The sequence below is a fragment of the Rhamphochromis sp. 'chilingali' genome, assembly GCF_963969265.1.
Source record: "Rhamphochromis sp. 'chilingali' genome assembly, chromosome: 1".
Lineage (NCBI taxonomy): Eukaryota > Metazoa > Chordata > Actinopteri > Cichliformes > Cichlidae > Rhamphochromis > Rhamphochromis sp. 'chilingali'.
Genome location: NC_137929.1, coordinates 4,066,922 through 4,089,412, shown reverse-complemented (window position 1 = coordinate 4,089,412; position 22,491 = coordinate 4,066,922). Strand labels below are relative to the sequence as shown.

General features: G+C 42.9%; 3 protein-coding genes across 4 annotated transcripts in view; 2 read left to right on the top strand and 1 right to left on the bottom strand.

The window, feature by feature from the left end:
* LOC308399066 (uncharacterized protein) overlaps positions 1-22,491 on the top strand; it is a 262,268-nt gene that overhangs the window by 58,939 nt on the left and 180,838 nt on the right. The window lies entirely within an intron of this gene.
* Positions 24-8,496, bottom strand: LOC308398614 (putative nuclease HARBI1). Of its 2 annotated transcripts, none has more exons than XR_013971975.1 (4): positions 8,436-8,496; positions 831-943; positions 634-745; positions 24-553 (listed from the first exon to the last, which is right to left on the bottom strand). XR_013971975.1 is itself a non-coding variant. In XM_080885363.1 (4 exons), the coding sequence occupies exons 1-4, from the start codon at positions 1,450-1,452 to the stop codon at positions 171-173; spliced, it is 1,041 nt and encodes a 346-aa protein (XP_080741489.1). In that variant the 5' UTR covers positions 1,453-2,123; the 3' UTR covers positions 27-170. The 2 variants fall into 2 exon arrangements, 1 of the variants encoding a protein (XP_080741489.1); XM_080885363.1 differs by lacking the exon at positions 8,436-8,496 and adding an exon at positions 1,020-2,123 and having other exon boundaries at positions 27-553.
* Positions 3,023-5,813, top strand: LOC308398823 (uncharacterized protein). The gene is made up of 2 exons (XM_080885648.1): positions 3,023-3,561; positions 4,449-5,813. Exons 1-2 carry the CDS (start codon positions 3,302-3,304, stop codon positions 4,717-4,719), a joined length of 531 nt encoding a protein of 176 aa, XP_080741774.1. The 5' UTR covers positions 3,023-3,301; the 3' UTR covers positions 4,720-5,813.

The window sequence follows — 22,491 nt, the reverse complement described above, 5'->3', positions numbered from 1 at the left end:
CAGGAAAATAATGAAGAAACATTGACAGCTGTTACAGAGGAGGAAGCAACAGAGACACTTTATGAGGTTTACATCTTTTAATACTTTGTGTACAGGAAATACAGGCGACCAATAAAGCCAGTTGAACAAAAAATCTGTTTATTCTTCTTCCAACATGTTGAGGTGATGGGTCAAAAGAAATGATTGTGACATATGGTGTCTCTGACTGCTCTTCCATCTTGTATGTCCGTGGGAGGGTCAGGATGTTCATGGTTTGGATCACTGCTGATGTTTGGTTCAGAAGGACAGTGTTCTCCTCTAATTGTGGCAATGTTGTGAAGAATCACACATGCCACAATAATGTCACATGCCCTTTCTGGGGTGACCCTGAGTCTTTGCAGGCACTGGAACCGGGCCTTAAGCATTCCGATAGTCATTTCAACTCTGGCTCTTGTCCTGCAATTAGCCAGATTATATCGCTGCTGTGGGCCCGGTTCAGGGTCAGGGTAAGGGGTAAGCAAATAGGGTAAACATGGATACCCCCTATCACCAAGCAAGTAGCCAGTGAACTCTCCTAAGACAGAAGGATACACTTCAGTTCAAATGTCCCTGAAGCAATTGGTCTTTATATATTTTAAAGTATTCTCAACTCACCATGTCCAAATTTTGTGCTCAGTGTACATTCACGGAATATTTGTGAGTCATGGACAGAGCCTGGCCACTTGGCTTCCACATTTGTGATAATGTTGGCAGCATCACATATGATCTTCACAGTGCAGAGAACACAAATTAGCATCCATTACTATAATGAAATAATTTGTTAGTTTGACATGCTACAGGGAACTATGTACCTGTACATTAATGCTGTGGAGAGACTTCCTGTTCACATAGTCTCCTTCATTTACTGAAGGAGCAATGATTGGAATGTGAGTGCCATCTGTACAGCCAATCACGCCTGGGAACCCTGAAAATAAATGTGCAATTTAAGTAGTAGTCCAAGTATCACCACATCATACATTAAGTTTTGGTCATCCTGATACCTGCAATTTTGTGGCATCCCTCTTTGATAAATCTTGTGGGTCTATGACCGGGGAACACCACAAACCAGTACAGGAGACGTTTCAGTGCAACTGTAACATTCCTGACTGCCCGACAGACGGTAGCCTTGGAAACGTGCTCAGCGTCACCAATATTATACAGAAAGCTCCCGTTTGCAAGAAACCGAAGTGCAATACAAATAATATGCAATGAACTGAGAGCATGTCCGCGATGTGTCACATGCGTAATATATGGCCTGAGGATGTTATCCAAATAAATTATAGATTGTGCTGAGAAACGGTAACGTTCGCACAGAAAATCATCAGGAAATGATAAAATGTCCAAACGCGCTCTGATCACTCTCTCCCGGCGGAGAGCTCTGCGGAGAATTTGGGCTTCACGATCTACTGGCTCTTCAAGGAAGTGGCACGCCATGTCCGACACTTCCTACTGTCAGGTTTCCGACAAAGGGGCGGAGACAGTCAGGGTTAGTTGTAGTAAACCTGCTAGGGGGCAGGTTAGCTTCACGGAGTGTGTCGTCATAGTGACTCACTCAGGCTGCAGCTGAACTCGCTTTGTGAAACCGAAAACCCAGAGTTTTCGTTAACTCAGGGTATACTTACTCAGTTTTTCCACTAAACCGGCTTCCTGAAACAGGGCCCTGGACACTAAACACGGACACACAGGTGAGCTGCTTCCTGGAAGGAGGCGGGGCTCCACCTGAAACTCAGCACAGGTGGGAGGGGCTCAGCTCTGTGTGTGCTGATGTGTTAACTTTAAAAATATGCCGTCTGACTGCTCAGACTGAGTCAGAGTAAAGTTCACATGCTGACGTGTGGAGACATGAAACCTTGTTGTAGCTGCAGGTGTGAACACACTGATCCCAGATCAGCTCTGCTGTATTTGTAACATGAACATTTCTGCTGCAAAGCTTCAAATGTTCAGCATGTTTCTCTGTTTCCAGTCTATAGATCCAGTCACACTTTCTACCTTCACCTGTGCAGTAAAGACTGAGAGCAGAGCTGAAACCAAGCGTCCAATCAGTGAGCAGCATCAACACCTGAGCTTCATTCAGACTCTGTTATTGAAGATGTTGTTGGTACAAAGTTCATCTGCTGCTCACATGAATCCATGAAAGATTTATTTCACTGAATGTTTCTTCAAAGCTCGTTTCAACCTGTTGAAGTCATGAATGAAAGTGCAGACTGAGAGTGGATCACATGATGTTTGAGGTGTGTCATGTGACATGTTCAGTATTGTCACACATGTCTAGATTGTCCCTGATATCATAGCTGCTCAAACACTGATGATTATATTTGAAGAATTATTCCTGATGGCAGCAAAGTTTGAATGGAGCTCTCTGTCTGTGCTGATTTGTCGCCCTCTGGAGGTCAAAGCACAAACTGCATGATGTCACTGTAACCACCACAGAGACAGGAAGTGTTTTTATGACTGAAACACTGAAATGATGCTAACGGCTGTCGTTAGGCTCACTGACAGCAGTGCTGATGTGTTCATGTCAAACACTGGCTCAGGTCAGACTCCTTCATCCTTCTCCAGCGTGAGGCCGCCCTCAGACCCACAGGAGCTCTGACCTTTGACCTCCTGACCCTAACCATTTTAGTCTTGTTGCATCTTTAAATGCAAATCCATCCAAACTGTAGCCGAGCAAAAGAAGCTGGAAGCTGTTCTATGAATGATGTTCATCCCAGAGTTTCTGTTAAACGCTGCTGCTGTGCTACATTTGTCATTTCCTGCTTTCACTACCATCCATGTCAAAGTGCTGAACTCATCTGATCACTTTAATGCAGTAAAGCAGGAGCTGTAAGTCTGACATTTATTTACTGTCATTACAAACACACACAGCTGGATTAGCATTCAGACAAAGGGCTGAAAAAAAATCAGCATTTGATTATTATTATTATATATCCTGTTTATGTGGATGCACTTTTCTATCTGTCAGTGCTGAAAGCAGACGTCACTGATCACATGACTCTGAGGGATGTTTCCAGCACTTTGCTGAATCTGAGCCATGAAGATTTAACGGTGTGTTCACACCGAACGCGATGGACGCGAATAAAACGCCCCAAACGCCCCTAATTTGACGCGTGTACATTCGCGTCTCAACGCGTGTCCAAGAAAAATCCATCGCGCGTCAAAATATGATATTTTGACGCGCGTGAACCGGAAATGTGGGAGGAATGTGGGAGGGAGTTGTGCCAGACCTGGTTTTGCAAGATGGCAGCTATCGAGCTAGCGCTTGAAGAGAGAGTCTCCCTTCTCTATGTACTGTGGAGAGCAGAGCAGCAGCGTAAAAGACGTCCTCGCCGTACCTGGGTCCATCAGGTCCTCCAGAGGCGTGAGCAGTTTGGTGAGTTTCACCACTTGCTCCAGGAGCTGCGGCTGGATGACGGCCGATTCCAGCGCTATCACCGTCGGCCAGTTTGAGGACCTGCTTTCCCTCGTCGGTCCCAGCATTGCCCGCCTAGACACCAACTACAGACGCTCAATCCCACCTGCAGAGCGCCTGTCCGTCTGCCTGAGGTTAGTAAAACTATTTAATACGGTAGTCCTTTATTGATATCTGTGCTAATATGTTAATCCATCCAGTTATACACTGCTAACATGGATGTGCTATGCTAACAGTGAATGCTGTCGGTGTTTACTGAAAGCAAACTGTGGTACAGAGACGACTCTTTATAATATTTCTAGTGATACTCAGAAGGTCTCATCAAGTCCCGATTTAATTCGATTTATGCTGTTATCAGTGTTTGCATGATAGCATGGCTGTGGTGTCACATCAATGTATGCGCTCGGTGTTTGCTGATATCAAACTGTAGCATTAGGACCACTGAGTTAACCTTGTAGTGATACTCACTCCTTTTTATTTAGACCTGGTTTAATTCTGGGATAGTTGAATATTTGTATATAATCCCTGCAGCTGTCAGACTCTATAGCAGGGGTCACAGCCTTTATTAAAACAGAGTTAGATAAAACTGTGAACAGTTTGGTTCATCTCTAGTTACATGGTTCTATCTTGATAAGCTGTCTTATCACAGATTAATTTTTCAAAAATATTAATGATTTAAGCAAGGAAAGGGCTACATGTCAACATACAACTCTTTATTTCTATTAATGTCTTACTTCATTCCTACCTGATTGACATGTTTAGGAATTATGAGTGATTGGCTCACTGTAGTTGTGAAAGTTGCTACCAATCAAATTATGATATGTTAAAGTTAAAACAAAACACAACTGTTTTAGATATTATCTAATATACATTTTGTAATTATCCTTATAATTACAAAATGTTTTATGTAAGATTTAAGTTTTGTGATTTAAATCTGACATCACAAAAGTATTTTGGAATTTGAATAATGTATTTTGTAACTGCAGTACACATAATACTGATTTTGAACAATTTTGTCCAGGTTCCTTGTCACCGGGGACTCCTTCAGGACCATCGCGTTCAGTTTCAGAGTCGGTGTGTCCACGGTGAGCCAGATCACCCCCCAGGCAGCGACGTCCATCTGGGACTGTCTAGTGGACGACTTCATGGCTGTGCCTTCACCTGGAGACTGGCGGTCCATCACAGAGGGATTCCAGGAGCGCTGGAACTTCCCTCTGTGCTGTGCAGCTCTGGATGGGAAGCACATCCAGACAAAGGCACCCCATATATCATATAGGAGACACACACATTGATATACACTAAATATTCATTTCATTTCTTTTTTGTGGTGCCCAAATTGATGCACTTGCTTGATTTTGTTTAAACAATTATTGCACACTTTCTGTAAATCCAGTAAACTTCTTTTCACTTCTCAAATATCACTGTGTGTGTCTCCTGTATGATATTTAACTGACATTTTTTATTGTAACAACCAACGATTTATACAGGAAAATAATGTCTATTAACAAGGTTGCCCAAACTTCTGCATCCCACTGTATCAGTATATTTTGTCATTAGTATAATATGAAATAAATTCTACATGTGTCAAGTTGTGTGCCAACATTTGCTGTGTAGTAGAACTGAGACATTAGTCATTATAAACATTTATTTGAAATAATATTAAAAGTCTCAAACAGAAAAACATTAAACATAAATATATAAAATATAAGTATTTACAGAGAGACAGGAATAAAAAGGACCAGCTGCTCTCCAGAGCAGGAACAAGGCTGAGGAGGAAATGCTCCATTGGAGACTGGTGTGGACTCTTCAGGGACACCAGGGTGGCCAGCTCCACCGCCGATGGACCGTCCTGGGACCCGTCCCTCATCTGCCTCGGAGCCGTCCTCCTCTGTGGGCCTGTAAAACAGCACAAAACACAAAGAAATGAGAAGGCTGCTACTAGATTTTAATTTCAACATTGAAAAAAAAAAAAAAACAATAACAGGATATAATCAGATTGGTTGTAGATATTTAGTAAAGGTGATCACAAGGGAATCCCACCGACTAAAAAGGTATCAGTGCTTGCTGTACATATCTGTGGGTGCAGCAGCAGGAGCTCAGGGACTGGGGATGCTCTGCTGCAGAATCAGTTGGTTCTATCAATACAGTATTAAATGTTAACAGGTTGGATATAATAATCGTAGAGTAGACAGTGGTCCCTCATTTATTGCAGGGGTTCTCAGAATAACTAGCCCCTGGTCACAGTTCTCACAATTGATTCTCAAAGTGCAAACCTTTGTAGATTGCAAAACGTAAAAGTATTATTATGCCGCGGTTTGTCTTCATCTGCCCGCCACTTTCGTGCGCCTTTTTCCCTCACGGTGCAGGTGTCTATTTCCGAATGAGGCTCATAGTTATGGGTGTTTTTGTGCTGTTTTTTCTATTGGACGCGATGGTTATCAAAACCAAACGTGATAAATTTGGCAAGCGCAGGAGATTTGTCAATCAGGCTGCAGAATGCAATGCTGTACTGTGCAATAAAAAACCAGCGAAAAAGCAAAGCAGTGACGGATGAACAGCGGGACCACTGTGTACTGTTTATTAATAAACAATAAAATATATTCCTAAATGACAACATGCATAAAAGCAGAACGGTATTTGTACGTCAGTGGGAAAATAGCGGTGGCTTGCTAGCTTTTGTGCGGCTTCCCCGGGTCAGTGAAAACTTTCAAAAGAGAAATGAATGAACTTACCAGGTTGCCCGATCTCTTCACATATCTTCCTCCAAGCTCGGTCCTTTTTATTCCTGTCTCGGTACTGAAAGCAGCTGGTGTTGTACAGCTCCGAGTTGTTTGCTACCGCATTGATTAGCCTTCCCCTCCATTGAAGTATGAAAGGCTTTGGCTGGATCTGCCCCTTTGACCTAGGTAACAGCCACGTCACCAGGCTCCTGATTGGTTGTCGCGGCGCGATTTGACGCTGGAGTTCAGATTTTTCCAACTCGAGCGGTAGACGCGAAACGCGCGTATGCACAAAATGCAACACAAAAACTCACGCGCGTGGTTTTATTCGCGAGTCAAACGCGCCAGACGCGCTACACTGACGCGCGTTTCACGCGTTTTGGCGTTTTCGCGACGCAAATCTGCTTCCGAATTTTCGCGGGACCCGCAATCGCGCGTCATCGCGCCTTTCCATTGACTTTACATGTAAACCTGACGCTCTATTCGCGTCCATCGCGTTCGGTGTGAACACACCGTTAGGCTCAGCTCTGAAGGCAAAGCAGGTCTGAGCCTGTGTTAGCAAGCTGTACCTAATAAAGTGGCAGCAAGGACTCAGTCAGTAATGATCAGAGCCAGCAGGGGGCAGCACAGAGAGGTGAGGAGCTGTCAGAGAAGCAGGCTCACATCAGACTGGCCATATTCCATCATCTATACCTGAAATAATCATCAAACACACGCAGAGCAGAAACATGTGGAAACATCTGGAGCTCAGTCTCAGTTTGATCCCTCAGAGGTTTACCTCAGTCCTGCTCCTCTACTTCCTGTTTACAGCGCACATCATGCTGTGTACTGAGGGTCATGTGGTCAAATTGCTCGCTCTCTGTTACTCTGACAGAGAGCGAGCACAGTTATCCTAATGTGTGACATCACTTCTAACCACAGAGCATTCAGCTTTCACAGCAGCCAACATCCTGTCACACTGAGCATGTGCAAACACAGCAGCCAACATCCTGTCACACTGAGCATGTGCAAACACAGCAGCCAACATCCTGTCACACTGAGCATGTGCAAACACAGCAGCCAACATCCTGTCAAACTGAGCATGTGCAAGCACAGCAGCCAACAACCTGTCACACTGAGCATGTGCAAACACAGCAGCCAACATCCTGTCACACTGAGCATGTGCAAACACAGCAGCCAACATCCTGTCACACTGAGCATGTGCAAACACAGCAGCCAACATCCTGTCACACTGAGCATGTGCAAACACAGCAGCCAACATCCTGTCACACTGAGCATGTGCAAACACAGCAGCCAACATCCTGTCACACTGAGCATGTGCAAACACAGCAGCCAACATCCTGTCACACTGAGCATGTGCAAACACAGCAGCCAACATCCTGTCACACTGAGCATGTGCAAACACAGCAGCCAACATCCTGTCAAACTGAGCATGTGCAAGCACAGCAGCCAACATCCTGTCACACTGAGCATGTGCAAACACAGCAGCCACCATCCTGTCACACTGAGCATGTGCAAATAGAGCAGCCAACATCCTGTCACACTGAGCATGTGCAAACACAGCAGCCAACATCCTTTAATGATAGAACAAAATTCAGACATCAAAGTTTCTCACATTACAGAATCAGATGAACAGACATGAAGGGATATTTGTGGTTTTATGCACAGAGTCAGAATCAGACTCAGAGGTGTTCCTCGTGATGCTTGGTGATGGAAACAGTCTCATCGACGTTTCCATCACCAAACTAGAGAAACTAGTAGCTGCACGCAGCAGAGTTTAGCACAGCTGATCTCTGTGACACATCAACAGGAACAACATGTTGTTAAACAGGACTGTATAAAGACTCAGAGTCTGACTCACACCTGAACAATGAGGCTGTGCAGCATCGTCCTGTCACACCTGCTAAACCACTCGTATCAGTTTGAGCCCGAACAGTAACACGGTCACATGACCGACGAGGCCAACGCGCCCAGACGAACGTCTTCCTCGTGGAACTAACTTGTTCCTGTTATCAGATTTGTGAGCAGCAGCTGAAACTGCCACATGAATAAATGTTCTTCAAACTGTTTGATTCCAGCCAATCAATAATCTATAATCATGAGGATTCAAACACAAGAGCTGAACGTGTGGTTACATTGTAACCTTGGTTCTCTGAGTGAGAGACTCTCTCTCCCCTCTGTCACATATGGAACAGAGGGGAGAGAGAGTGTCGGTGTGATGGAGAACATCAGGTCCAAACATCACAGAAACAAACAAACTGTTAAAGGAGGAAACAAAGCAAACTTACAGTTTCTTCACACAGAGACACCAACAACAAGCTCCACTGTCCCACTCTGATCCTGTCTCCTCCTCTTTTATTCTTGCTCTGAGCTCTTTTTGGGTGTGTGTTTCTGTCTCCACCCACAGGAATGCATTGATACACTGTTGATAACGACACGAGAGCAGACGTGTTACAGAAAAATAACCTAAACACCTAAATAACGTAAAATAAACAGAATATTTATTAATATGTTTAATTTCTCTTTAAAAACTTTTCTGCTCCTCAAATCCTTTGTTTAAGTTCAATCTAAGGAAAGAAAAGCGTCTTCTTTAAGTTTCTCAAAGAAGTCCACGATCTGTAGGCTCATGGAAATTCATTTTGTTGTTTTTTTGAGCAGAAACACCAGAGTGTAGAGCAGGAAAACTATCCCAGCAGGACGTCTCTGTTGGGGAAATATCCCAGTTATTCCCCTGAGCCTGGTTAGTGAACTGAGTCAGAGCTGTTCATCGATCCTACAGGTGCTAACATACAAACACGATCAGCAGCTTCTCTCATATGGAGAACACACTTCAACATCTGCAGCAAATCCTGTGTTTTATGTTGATGTGACCAACATCTTGTGTTGAGCCTTTGAAGATGAGGAGCCAAACACAGACAGTGGATCCAGAAGGACTGTTTATTCAGGGCTTTAATACGACTGAACTGATGCTTCACATCCTGTTTAGAGACGATCGACCAACACAGGCTCAGTCCTCACTCATCACACGGACTTCAGTCACACTGGGATCAACAGAGGAGACTGTTCACCATCACAGTTCAGCAACAATAATCAGAGCTTTTCTCTCTTGGTGAGGATCACATGTTCTGACACACAAAATATCTTCTGCTTTAACTCGTCTCTCTTTTTTAGTTTGGTTGTCGTGTTTTTTACTCTTTGTTCCTGTCAGTGTCAAATATGAGAGCAAACTGTTTTATGCAGGAGCCAAACCAACACCAAGCTGACCAAGAGAACCTATAACACCACCAGAATTTATTATCCAGACTTTACTGACAGATTTATGTGCAAGTAAAGCTGTTTTTTAAATTATGTTCACTGCTTTCAGCCAAGGAAGCATTCGTTCTTAAAAGTTCACGAAACGAGTAAATCCAGTTCAGCAGAGTTCCAGTTTGTAGCACAGCTGATCTCAGCTGATCAACAGTAACAACAGTAGGGGTGGGCCATAGAAACGATATACGATAGAAACGATATAAATTTGGCCAACGATAGAGATTGTGACTATACCGCATGTTGATGATGTCATCAAGCTGCGCCTGTTTTGGTCGAAAGCATCGCAGCAGCTACAACAATTATCATCTGCAATTATGGCGGGCGACAGTCACAGCAAAGAGATGAAGCACTATTGAAATATGGCGAAAGCCAAAAAGTTAGCATTCATCCTCCAGCTTCACTGTGCTAATGTTATGCTAACATAGCTGTGTCGCTAGCAGTCATGTAGCACAACATTATATACCAGGTAGTCCAACTTCAGTAACCCTGCAAACGCCACTGCTGTTTAGTCTTCATTTATGTTGGAAGTGATAGCAGAGCTGTACGTTTGAATTAGTTTCAAAAATCTCTCAGTCAGAATATGCTATGAAATGTTTAGGTGGAAACTAGCGAGCTAACTTCCTGTTAACTTCTAACTCCGTTAAATTGAATAAATTCTGTTTTCATGGATGCCTGGATGTAGGGCTGCTCGATTATGGCAAAAATGATAATCACGGTTATTTTCATTGAAATTGAGATCTCAATTATTTGACAATATTTATTTAACAATAACAATGTGTTGAATAATGACTTTAAAGGTTGTCAAAAAAGAATATTAAATAGTGTGCAAATACTGATAACAGTGCAAATGTTTGCAATATAAAAAAATAAATGAAAAATGTAAACATCTATGTTTAGTGAACTTTGCAGTGTTGCTCTGTGGTGCAGCTATGACACCGTAGCAAAGTTTACACACAGTCTACTTGATCCACGTCTGACTGAACCCATGTTTCCAAACCACTGAAGTTTTTTTACCTCTTTTCAACCAACAGCAGTCACTCTCCTCTCCAAATAACTTCTGTTTAGCTTTCCAAGCTTCCCTCGGGTCCTCTTAATCAGCGGTCCCCAACCCCCGGGCCTCGGACCGGTCCCGGTCGGTGAGTTGTTTGGTACCGGGCCGCGAGAGTTGAGGCTCAGGTGTGAAATGTATAGTTTTCAGGGTTTTTATCGGTTTTCCATGTTATTTTGTCATCGTTTTTATCGTTTACTTGGTTTTCCTGGGTCTTTTCACGTGTGTTATGAATAAATCTTTTTTTCGGTACCGGCACTAGTTTTATTTTGTTGTATTTATCCGCGACACCTTAATGGCCGGCCCGTGAAAATATTGTCGGGCATAAACTGGTCCGTGGAGCAAAAAAGGTCGGAGGCCGCTGCTCTTAATTGTTGTGACACGTGTTCGAAATGCAGAGAGGTGCGCTCGATTTGCCACACGGAGCAGCGCGAGAGTAAAGCACGAGGGAGGGGCTAATAATCGGCTCAGTCATTTTTAATGATCGTTGAAAGCCCAGATCGTAATCGAGATTAAAATTCGATTAATTGAGCAGCCCTACCTGGATGTTAAACTTAATTGTTACACCTGGTAAAGCAGCAACGCTGATGATTTAATTAAAGATGAAAGAATTTAGACCATTTTTAACTCTTTGTGTTCGTTTGACTTTGGGACCTGAAGCTGTCGGAGTTTTGGACCCAGATTACTCCGTGAAGCTCCTCCCTACAGCAGCCGTAATGCTCTGACGATCCATCAAGCAGTGCTGCTTACCAAAGTTGTACTAAAACATTTTTAACAGATTTCTGCAGCCAAAATCGGTTCGAGGTCAGTAAGCACAACCAGAATTCATACATAAGGCACACTCTCGATTTTTGAGGAAATTAAAGGATTTTAAGTGTGGAAAATATGTTATACAGAAAAATATATCGTGATATGGATTTGAGGCCATATCGCCCAGCCCTAAACAACAGGTTATTAAACACATCAGTTTGATCCACAGATCAGATCATACATCAGGTTTACTTCATGTAAAATAAACGTCTCACTCTATGAGCTCCATCAGTCTGTGTACCTCCTCATTGTCATTTCTGAGCAGAGTTTACCTGCACACTTCCTCATGTCTGACAGTGTCACAGTGTGTGTGCGTGCCAACATTAACCAGCTTATCATCAGCTCCTTGTGCTTCATGAATAACTCAGACTGACAGAGTGATGAACAGAGCACAGAGGGAGGCTCTGCTCTGGTCCATCAAGCAGGATTCACATAGTAACATGTTTTTCCTTTGAACACTTCATTGTGTTTAACTTGAAACAGATTAAAAAGTGTTCGATTGTGCACTTCACACAGTCCTGAGTCACAGAGGCTTAAATGTGTTTGATTCTGAGAGGCTTTACTCCTGCATCAACATCAAGTATATGTAGGATTTAAACCGCAGTGAAAACATCCTTAAATATTGATGGTGTGTGAGAGAGTCTGTATTTACTTCTGATTATCTCTGTTTGCAGTGACCCTGAACTGAGCTGGAGCAGCTTCATGTTGTTTTGACGTCACTCAGTAAAACCTGAATGTCGGCTTCTGAAGAACAAACTGGTTTCATCTGTTTCCAGTTAAAGGGACGATCATTGTTCCACCAGTGATGTTGGATCCAAAGTTTCATTCAGATCGTTTTAAACTGTTTATCAAAGACAAATGTTTGAGTGCAGAGTTACTGACTGATAACCAGAGTGGATTCAGCCAATCATCAAATCATCTCATTGGTTTTATTTTATGTAAATACAAACGTCTCACTTCCTGATCTGCTCATAAAGTTCCTAAAGACAAACTGTTAAAGGAGGAAACAGAGCAAACTTACAGCTTCTTCACACACCAACAACAAGCTCCACAGCTGCACACTAAACACAGACACACAGGTGATTCCTGGAAGGAGGCGGGGCTTCACCTGAAGCAGGACAGGTGGAGACTTGATAGGAATTTTCCCCGTACAGGGAGGAGGCTGATCTTCAGATGAGTTCCTGTTAAATCTGACGAAACAAAGTTAAAAGTGGACTCAGTCTTGTCTGATTTCACTCTGTTTTTCACTGAGCAGGTTTAAGTTTTATTAATGAAAATCAGCAGAGCTTGGTACTGATGGAAGACCCTCCTCTAATCGTTGTCATTCAGAGTGATCCAACCTGTTTGTGAATGCAGCTCACAGACTCTCCGCATTTCCACACGACTTAAATGGTAAATGGCCTGCATTTGTATAGCGCTTTACTCTACATTCAGTCATCCACCCATTCACACACACATTCACACACTGGTGATGGCAGCTACATCGTAGCCACAGCTGCCCTGGAGCGCACTGACAGAGGCCAGGCTGCCGGACACTGGCGCCACCGGGCGAGTCCCTTCATGCATCGTTGACCAACGTGGACGTGGTGGAGTAACAGTTGTGGAGAATGCAACAGCTGAGGTTTGAGAAAAGGAGCTAATAGCCAAGGTCAGCGGCTCTCCTACTTCCTCATAAGGAAACTTCTCAGGTGGATGTCTTTCTCTGTCAGAGCGCCTCCACCTTACTGGCTGTGGTGCAGTGAGATCTGAGTCAGTCTTGGTAGGAGTCAAGTCAGGTTCATCAATCACAACATGGTCTGAAGACCAAGCACCTGAGTGAACATAGTCAACACGACTTGTGCCAAAGACTTCAGGTGTGTCAGGTTGGTGGGTTTGCCAACCAGGTAAGGACATTTCTGGTATAACAGTGTCAGAGAAGTTCTGACGTGCACTGTTGGGCTTCCTGTTAGACTCTCTTGGTAAACCTCAGAGCCTGACGTCTACAAACCAACTGTCCTTTGACATTTTTAGATGTGGGGTCAAAAGCAGAGCTGATCGAGGATTTCAGTGATGGCTCCAAATATCTAACCTGCACTTTTACATAGCAGCTGCTCCGTCTGTCAGTAATTTAAAAACTTTTAATGAGCTGCTGTTTCTCACTGACCGTCAGCTGTAGCTGAGCAGGATATCATTGCATTTGAATCCTCCTCGCTCTCTTTAACCCGAGTTCCTTCTGATTGGTTTCTTGGTCCTACAAAGAGAGTCTGCTGCCTGAGGGCCCCACCTCCTCCTCCACCTACTGCTGTGGACATTTACAAAACGTCAATCCAAGAAAAATTGTCTGGTTTGTAATAGATAGTCATTTTTTATTAGAGTCTACAGCAGGAACCAACCTGAACCTTGTTATGAGCTGAATCAGTGCTGGACTGTAGAAATGCTGTTTCAGTGGCTGCTGCAGGAACTAACATGGAAACGTGTTCAGCAGCTTTCCAGCTCTAATATAGGAAACACAAGATCAGAGTTTGGACACACTGGAAGCAAACAGTTTTGTCTCGGACTTTTATTTCAAAACAACAACTGGTTGTCTTCATTTTCAGTTCTGATGAGCTCACATGTTTAAGATCATCAGTTTAAAAAACCATAAGGCCGTGGATCCTTAAGGGTTTTATGGTTTGAGTTTACAGTGAGAGGTGTTGATAATGATGTTGGCTGTTTTCAAGTTGAACAATCTTCCAGGGAAGTTTAAACTAGAAAAACGAGTCACTGCCTGCAGCAGAGTTTCAGTTTGCAGCATTCCTGATCTTTGTGCAGCAGCAACAACATGTTGTTAACAGAGCTGTGTAAAGACTGACTCACCTCACCAGGCTCTCTTTCATTCACATCATACACAACATTTACTTCATTACAAGCTGTGCTGCTCAAGTTACTGGAAATAAGCACTCAGTTACTAAGTAATCCCATGTCTTTACTGATTACTTATTTTCAAAAGTATTTGGTTACTTTACTCTTTAAAAAAACACGACTTGAATACGTAATAAAGTAGAAAGTAGACGTTTCAGCCCGAGACTTTTTCTGCATAATCCATCATATAGAAATGAATCAAATTAAAAAGCCTTTCTTTTAATTGTTTTATTGTTTTTAATCTTTTTATTTTATGCATCAAGAAAAGATTAAATTATATTATAGCTGTTTTTGACTTGATGAAATGTGTTTAACATTTAAACCTATTTCCTGTATATTCCAGCACATGACATAAAATAATGTTTTGTGTTTCCACTCCCGAGTGGGGCGGGTGGAGGTCTGCCCACAGCGGTCATGTCAGGGGGAGGATCCGGGGGTTTCTCTGTCAATGTCACGTTCCCATGGCAGCATGCTTGCTCAGATCTGAAGTGTTATGGTCCTGGGTGGGTGGCCCAGTGTTTTTTGAGTTTTGGTTCCTTCTCATGGTTCCTTAGTTTTTTAGTGTTTCCTGAGTTCTAGTTTTAGGGCTTGTTATGTGGCTTCCTTCTGCATTTCCTGTTTTATTGTGAAGGTCTGTGTCTTATGCCAGAGTGTTCAGTTTGCGTTTCCCCTGTCTCGTCTTGTCAATCAGAATCGGCCGTGCCTCCCTCCTGTGTGTAGTTTCCCCTCTGTGTATTTATAGTGTGTGTTGTCTCGTGTTCGTCGCTGGTTCGTCTGTGTCGTCTCCTTCATGTCTCCCTGCATATCTTTCTAAGGATTTCATGTTTGAGGTTAGTTTTGTTTAGTGATGGGTAGATGAGGCCTCGTGAAGCGTTTCAGCACATTCCCCAAACTGTACCGATACTGTGTCGACACAGTGTTGCTGTTTTGCTCCATACTGACACCTGCTGGACTTTAAATATCATTGCAGGCAACTTACTTGAGACTCAACAGACACCTAGTCATACTTGTTTACACTGTAAGGTACAGTGGAACCCCGACTTACCAAATTAATTCGTTTCCGAAGGTCTTTCGTAAGTGGAACATTTTCGTAAGTCGAAGCACCCATTGCGCGTTTTGAGTGAGGCGATGCTGAATGATAGGCTATAGGCTAACAACAATACTCTAACTAGAACAACAATACATCAGTGGAACAGCGATGCGCAGGTACGGAAGCCAAGGGGTTGTCTCCGAAAACATTAGAGCACTTTTGCAAACATGTGATGTCTTCAGGGGCGGATCTAGAAGGGTGGCATGCATGTGCCACCCTAAAATGATCCCTTGCCACCCCAAGTGCCACCCCAGTTTTGCATTTGACAGTGTTGTTTATTAAAATAAGATCGCATTAACAGTTTGAGCGTAGTTACAGGCAGCAGTGATATATACACATATATAGTATATATACACATATATATAGCATATACACTGGGTGAATGTGCAGTAGTAGCAGCAAGCAGGTGAATTCTGTACATTAATATGAATAGACATCTGACTATTTTACAGGATAGACAATATAAACATATTTAAAATTAAAGGAATTGAAATGTACATTGTGCCTTGGTTTAGTGTCTGGAAGAGTCCTGACTCAGTCAGTTATAGATGATGTGAGAGGGCGGGTGTGTGTGTTTAGGGCACGGATGGCTTGGGGATAGAAGCTCCTCTTGAGTCTCTCTGTCCTTGCCCGGAAGATGCTGAACCTTCTACCAGATTGCAGGAGTTGGAACAGTTTGTTGCCAGGATGGGACGGGTCCTTCAGTATCTGCTCTAGTCCGGCATCTCCTGGTGTAGGTGTCCTGAAGCGGGGGGAGAGCAATCCTGCAGCAGCGTTCTGCTGTACGGATCACTCTCTGGAGAGCTTTTTGGTCCTTCACACAGCTGTTCCCGAACCACAATGTCATGTTCTGTGTGAGGATGCTCTCCACAGCGCCTGTATAGAAAATCCTGAGGATCTTTGGAGAGACCCTGAACTTCCTCAGTTGTCGTAGGTGATACAGGCGCTGCCTAGCCTTTTTGGTCTGGACCTGAATGTGTCAGGTCTGAGGAGATGTGGACACCAAGATACTTGAAGGACTGCACCCTCTCCACTGGAGCTCCATTGATGATAATGGGCTTGTAGTCTCTGTGCGATGTGAATTATATTATATGTGAATGATATAATGTTAAATTACTATTAAGCAAATGGCTGACTAAGTATTGTAGACTTTAGTTTACTGCAGCCATGTTTCATATAAATCAGGTATCATACAAAAATAAAAATAGCTTCAAATACAGTCATGACAATAAAGAATATGACTTTAAGGACTTAACATCATTACTTCAGTTATAGTACACCAACATCTCTGATACATTAGCACTTGTTAGGTGTGGCTGTGTGAAAACAGTAGATCACAACACAGACACAGAGAAACACAGGGCTTAAATACACAGAGGGAGCAATCAGGGAATGGGTAACAGGAGGGAAACACAGCTGGGGCAAATCAGGCCTAACGAGACAAGAGGAAGCAAAACCAGACACATTAACATCAGACATGGACTTTCAAAGTAAAACAGGAAACATAACACAGACTCACGGGCAGGCACTATAACAAAGGGAACAGAGACGTGGGAACAGGGCAGACACAAACACTGACTGAACACGGGGATATAGGAACTTAGGATACACATAGACGCGAACTAGACAAGGGAACTCAGTGTACTAAGGGAACACTGAATGACCTGCTGGGTTTTGTCCATAAAACTACTCATCTACTGACCTTGGTTTTAAGTTGGACAGTGATTTTAAATTGGACAACCAAATCAGAGCAGTGGTGAAGTCCGGTTTTTATCATTTAAGGCGACTGGCAAGAGTAAAATCTTTTCTTTCGAGGCAGCACCTTGAAACAGTGATCCATGCTTTTATTTCTTCCCGCCTGGACGACTGTAACTCACTTTATGTGGGGGTCAGTCAGTCGTTGCTCTCACGTCTGCAGCTGGTTCAAAATGCGGCTGCACGACTCCTAACAGGAACTCAAAAAAGAGAGCATATAACCCCCGTGCTGGCCTCTCTGCACTGGCTGCCTGTGTCTTTTAGAGTTCATTTTAAAATTCTTATGTTTGTTTTTAAATGCCTTCACAGTCTTGCCCCGCCTTACCTCTCTGAGCTTCTTCATCCCCACACACCCTGTCGGTCTCTCAGGTCAGCTGACCAGCTGCTCCTGGAGGTACCGAGATCCAGGAGGAAGCTCAGAGGGGGCGGGGCCTTCTCTATTGTGGCTCCAAAATTATGGAATAATTTGCCCATGCATGTTAGAGAGGCCCCTTCACTGTCCACTTTTAAATCACGTCTTAAAACCCACTTTTATTCCTTGGCTTTTAACCTCAGTGAGACTTAGTTTCTTTTTTAATTGAAGTAGTTATTTAATTAATGATTTCACTCTTCTTTTATTTGTGTTTTATTTATATCTCAGGTAATTTTATTTTACAGTTCCAGTGTACAGCACTTTGTGTCAGCTGTGGTTGTTTTAAAGTGCTTTATAAATAAAGTTGATGATGATCTCAGATGACCACAAAGTAAAAGATCTCTCAGCAACATGATGCAACAGTTTAGGCACTGTTGCCCCGATCAGATCAGTGAGCTTTTTATTCTAAACATGAGCTGCTGTTACAGCAACAGACATTAATCCTACTGGTGTCCCACACAACAACTCAGTGTCCACTATGTGAAGCAGCCAAACACAGGCCTGCTCCTCTCACTAACAGAGACAAACTGCTGGCATGTTGGTTTCCATCTATACTGTCCAGTCTCTGCTGGTGGACACACAGCAGCATTGTTTCATCTCGTTTGAGTCATTGTTGACCTTAGCATGTTTTTAGTCTTCTGAGAGCACTGAAGCTTCTTTCAGCCTCAGTACCTGCGTTTTATCCTCAGATTAAATTATTATTCTGTGCTTGATGGGCCTCACCTTTGGCCCTGGCTCCTCCCCTCTGACTGCACTAGGACATATTGCCACCTGATAAAATAACACATGGATTCGTGTCATATAAAAAGTGAGACGTGTCAATTCAGATTCTTTGTCAAACATACATTAATGAATCAATTTACATCAGCAGCCTGACAACTGTCATGATAAATACTAGTTAATCTACAGTCACCTGTGAGCTCTCCTCTCCACCTCTGAGCTACATGGCAGAGCTGCCTCTGTCACCTGATCAATAACAGTGAGACACTCCACATACATGCAGTCACACATGTGCTTCAAATACAGTCATGAACCATCAGGTCATCCTCCAGTTTCACCTGTGACCTTGTGTCACCATTGCTCTCTGAGCTCTGTGTTGGTTCTTCTGTCACCTGACAAACAGGACAAACATGACAATAAGAATAAAATGTGCAGCTGCTTCAGTGTTTCTGTCACTTTGTGCAGATCCTGACTCGTCAGTAATGTTTGTAGGCTGAGTGCATTTTAAAACTGTGCAAACTGCACTACAAGGTGGAATATTTGCAAAATCGTGACTACCTCATGATATATTGTCTCAAAAATGAACCCTATGAATACGTCAGTGCCATTAGGATGAAATTATTGTGTCACCAACATTTTAACATTAGACATATAATTCTAACAGCCTCTGTAAACTAATATCCGGGCTGCTCGAGGCTGCCGTTTTCTCTGACAGTTTCAATCAAAATTAGAAACGCTGCTCTGAGACTGAGAGAACTAACAGTGCTGATGGTCCGCTTGAAGCTGAAGCTCCGGTGCGTGTCAAAAAAATCAACACACACCGGCTCACTCCTTGGCGGCCGCTTATTGGGGCTCGCTCGGGCCACTTCGGAGGTGGGGTGCCCCCGGCCTCTCGGCCTGGGGCTCGGTCACTCAGGCACGGCTGGCTGCCGGCGGAGCTCACGGGCGCGTCACTGCAACTCCCCCTGGCTTCTGCTCCGCGGCTGCTGAATGAGCCCTCATCTGGGACTCTCCTCAGCTCTTTCTGGGACAGTGGCGCGGCTGCCCCTCTGTTGGTCTTCCTTGGTCTCTTGTGTTCTGGGGGCCTCTGGATGTCTGGAGTTTTGATCTCCTCCATACCTGCTTGATACCATAAAGGACGGGGCTGTGGCCCCCCCACACCCTCTAGCAGATCATTACATGGAGAAACCTTTGGAATGCAAGCATGCTGATCCACACAGGTATGCACACAGGTGTACACATGTGTATTCACAGACACGGACTACAGCTTTCTTGGCTGCTGCCTCAAAGCACATTGTGCGCTGTCTATCTTGCGTGCTGCACAATATCGTTTATTATTTAGTATCTACTGATATCTACTGCTAGCTAGTTTATTGTGATGGTGCTGTTTTTTTTTTATTATGTTGCTCTTTGCTGTTTGCTGTCTCCTCTGGGTTTTTTTCTCCATACAGGTGACCCAGGAGTTTTGTTTTTTTTATTTGTTTGTTTTTTTCTCTCTTCCCCCCTTCTCACCGTCTCTTCTCCCCTTTGGTTTTCTTTCTTTCTCTCCCTCTCTTTCTTTCATTCTTTCCCCCTGTCCTATCCCCCAGTCATGTCTGTCCCGTTTGCAACTGAAAATAAAATAAATTCATAATTATAATAAAGGTCAATCAAATGGACCAATATGGCAAGGCCATGATGATCCACTTGGTAAAATAAATCCGCCTGGCATCTTTCTTGGCCTCAAGACAACAATTCTGATGCTATAGATCCAAACGGGACAAAAAAAAAAAAATCAACACACTGCTTCAGAAGCTCTGTGTCGAAGCTTGATTCGTTTGGCCAGAGTGATCAGTGACGTCCGAAGCTTCATTTAGAACCTAACTGCTTCGGTGTCTGATTCAGTGGTTTATAAGGAAGTGAATCATTCGCGGGATTTGTGGAGTGTTTGGTGGTGACAGATAGTGAACCAGTGATCATTCCACTGAGAGATTTGGAGCCAGTGAGGAATAGAGGAGGTTCTGTTGTGTGGGAGAATTTTGAGTTGATTTTGGTCGATCCGGTGGGTTTTCCAGCTTTGTGTTCTGGCCGTTTGCTTTTGTTTTGTGCGTGTTTATTATATCTGAAAACGGGAAAAAGATAAAATGTCAAAAATCTGCTTCCATAATATAAATATCATTAAATAACTTTAGAAAAACTTCCACTTGACTCTTTACATGTAATGTTGTAAAAATATATATTTTATTGTTTAATTAATCTGAAAATGTTAGTCTGCCAAATGTGCAGCAATTGAATTTCTTTATTCTCTTTGGCTGATAGTTTGTGGGGCCCAGGTAGACTGTACAACTGCATCTCTACCAGTTTCTCTGCACTCCAGCCTCCTCTGTGCCATGTGAAGGGATTTTCCTTAAGGCAGGAGAAATGATCTCCACGAAAAGGAACAGGTTCGGCCATCGCACACTAGAACAAATTCTCTTTTTAAATAAAAATGAAAAAGGGTTACCGTCAATGCATCATGTTTTTCATTTGCAAGTTCATAAGCATTTTCCATTTCACAATCAATTCTACCCCCAGGTCAAAAATATGTCTGGGAAAATTTCCCTAATATAATATTATTTATTATATTTATACCAACACGGTGGCACAGTGGTTAGCACTGTTGCCGCACAGCAAGAAGGTCCTGAGTTCAATTCCACCATCAGGCCGGGGTCTTTCTGTGTGGAGTTTGCATGTTCTCCCCGTGTTTGCGTGGGTTCACTCCGGGTACTCCGGCTTCCTCCCAAAGACATGCAGCTTGTGGGGATGGGTTAATTGGATAATCCAAATTGCCACTAGGTGTGAGTGTGAATGGTTGTCTGTCCCTGTGTGTTGACCCTGCGACAGACTGGCGACCTGTCCAGGGTGTACCCCGCCTCTCGCCCTATGACAGCTGGGATAGGCTCCAGCGCCCCCCGCGACCCTGAAAAGGATAAGCGGAAGCGAATGGATGGATGGATAATATTATTTATAAATATACCCCTCCGGCGATTAAATGCATACCTGCATGGAGGCAGGACCTCACAGCAGAAGCATACTCCATAATGTGTTGTACATTATTACATGTATATATATGTAACGTGGTATTTTTCAATTATTGTATTTACCAACATCAAGAAGTCACAAGCAAAGAAAGACCACACCATGGTGCATGTTTAAACAAGGAGAGTTTACCGGTCAAAACTATTTATTAAACAAATAAAACACATTTTTTAACCACCAAAAAATACACGTTCAAAGCAACACAGCGGCGGCCCAATATCAGACAGAACTCCACTCTGTAGAGTGAGCAGTCATTATGAAGCAGTTGGTTTTCTTTTGTGGATTCAAGCTGCTCTTCATATTTTTGGCCACCAGATGTCACCAGAGAGGACTGTGTTGAAAAGCTTCGAGTAATGAACCGTTTTTCAATACAAGCTTCAGAAAGCTTCATTTAGCCATCACTACCTGTAACGTTATTGTGACACATTTTATGAGTGAACTTGGCTTTAAGTGACTCACAGGTTTCTTTGAAAAACACTTTCTTACATCCAGCTTCTTCCTCTTTGCTGCCGTCCTCCTCTCCTCCTCGCAGCGCAGGCTTGCCGCTGCTGAAACTAAACAGAGCTCCCTGACAGGCTCAGCCAATCACATTGGCCATACTTGTCACATGACCAGGACTCCAGTAGAAGTAATTTAACTCTTTGGGCACCGCTGGGTGAGATGTATGGAGTGCCAGGACTGCCATAATGCATTAATTAAATACACCATTAAATAATTAATTAAATGTGGCAATAATTAATTAAAATTGGAATTAATTAATTAAATAAATAGTTATGACACATGTAATTAATTAATTATTGACACATTTCAAGTCAAAGTCAAAGTCAAAGTCAGCTTTATTGTCAATTCTGCCACATGTACAGGACATACAGAGAATAGAAACTTCGTTACTCTCAATCCCTAGATAAAATAGCAAATGAACATTTAAATATAAGAGTGATTAAAAATGCAAGTAAAATAATTAAAAAGTAAAATTTAAATAAATAAATACAATACAATTTTTACATATAACAAGAAAGCTATACAATATACAATATAATGAGTAAATGACATTGAGTGCAAACCAGGCAGAGTAGTGCAAATGGGCAAATAGTGCAAATGGAGATTTGGTAATGTACGGTAAGAGATAGTGTAACAACAAAGTCTTATGAGGACACATTTAATTAATTATTTATGTATTTCACATTTTAATTAATTATTGACACATTTAATTAATTATTGACACATTTAATTAATTATTTAATGATATATTTATTTATTTCA

Excerpts from the sequence above, each read along its gene's own strand:
- LOC308398614 (XM_080885363.1), bottom strand. The coding sequence starts at position 1,452 with ATGGCGTGCCACTTCCTTGAAGAGCCAGTAGATCGTGAAGCCCAAATT. Across the intron at positions 944-1,019 it reads GGGATGCCACAAAATTGCAG|GGTTCCCAGGCGTGATTGGC; the intron begins GTATCAGGATGA and ends ATTTATTTTCAG. Across the intron at positions 746-830 it reads TCCACAGCATTAATGTACAG|ATCATATGTGATGCTGCCAA; the intron begins GTACATAGTTCC and ends TGCACTGTGAAG.
- LOC308398823 (XM_080885648.1), top strand. The coding sequence starts at position 3,302 with ATGTACTGTGGAGAGCAGAGCAGCAGCGTAAAAGACGTCCTCGCCGTA. Across the intron at positions 3,562-4,448 it reads CGCCTGTCCGTCTGCCTGAG|GTTCCTTGTCACCGGGGACT; the intron begins GTTAGTAAAACT and ends AATTTTGTCCAG.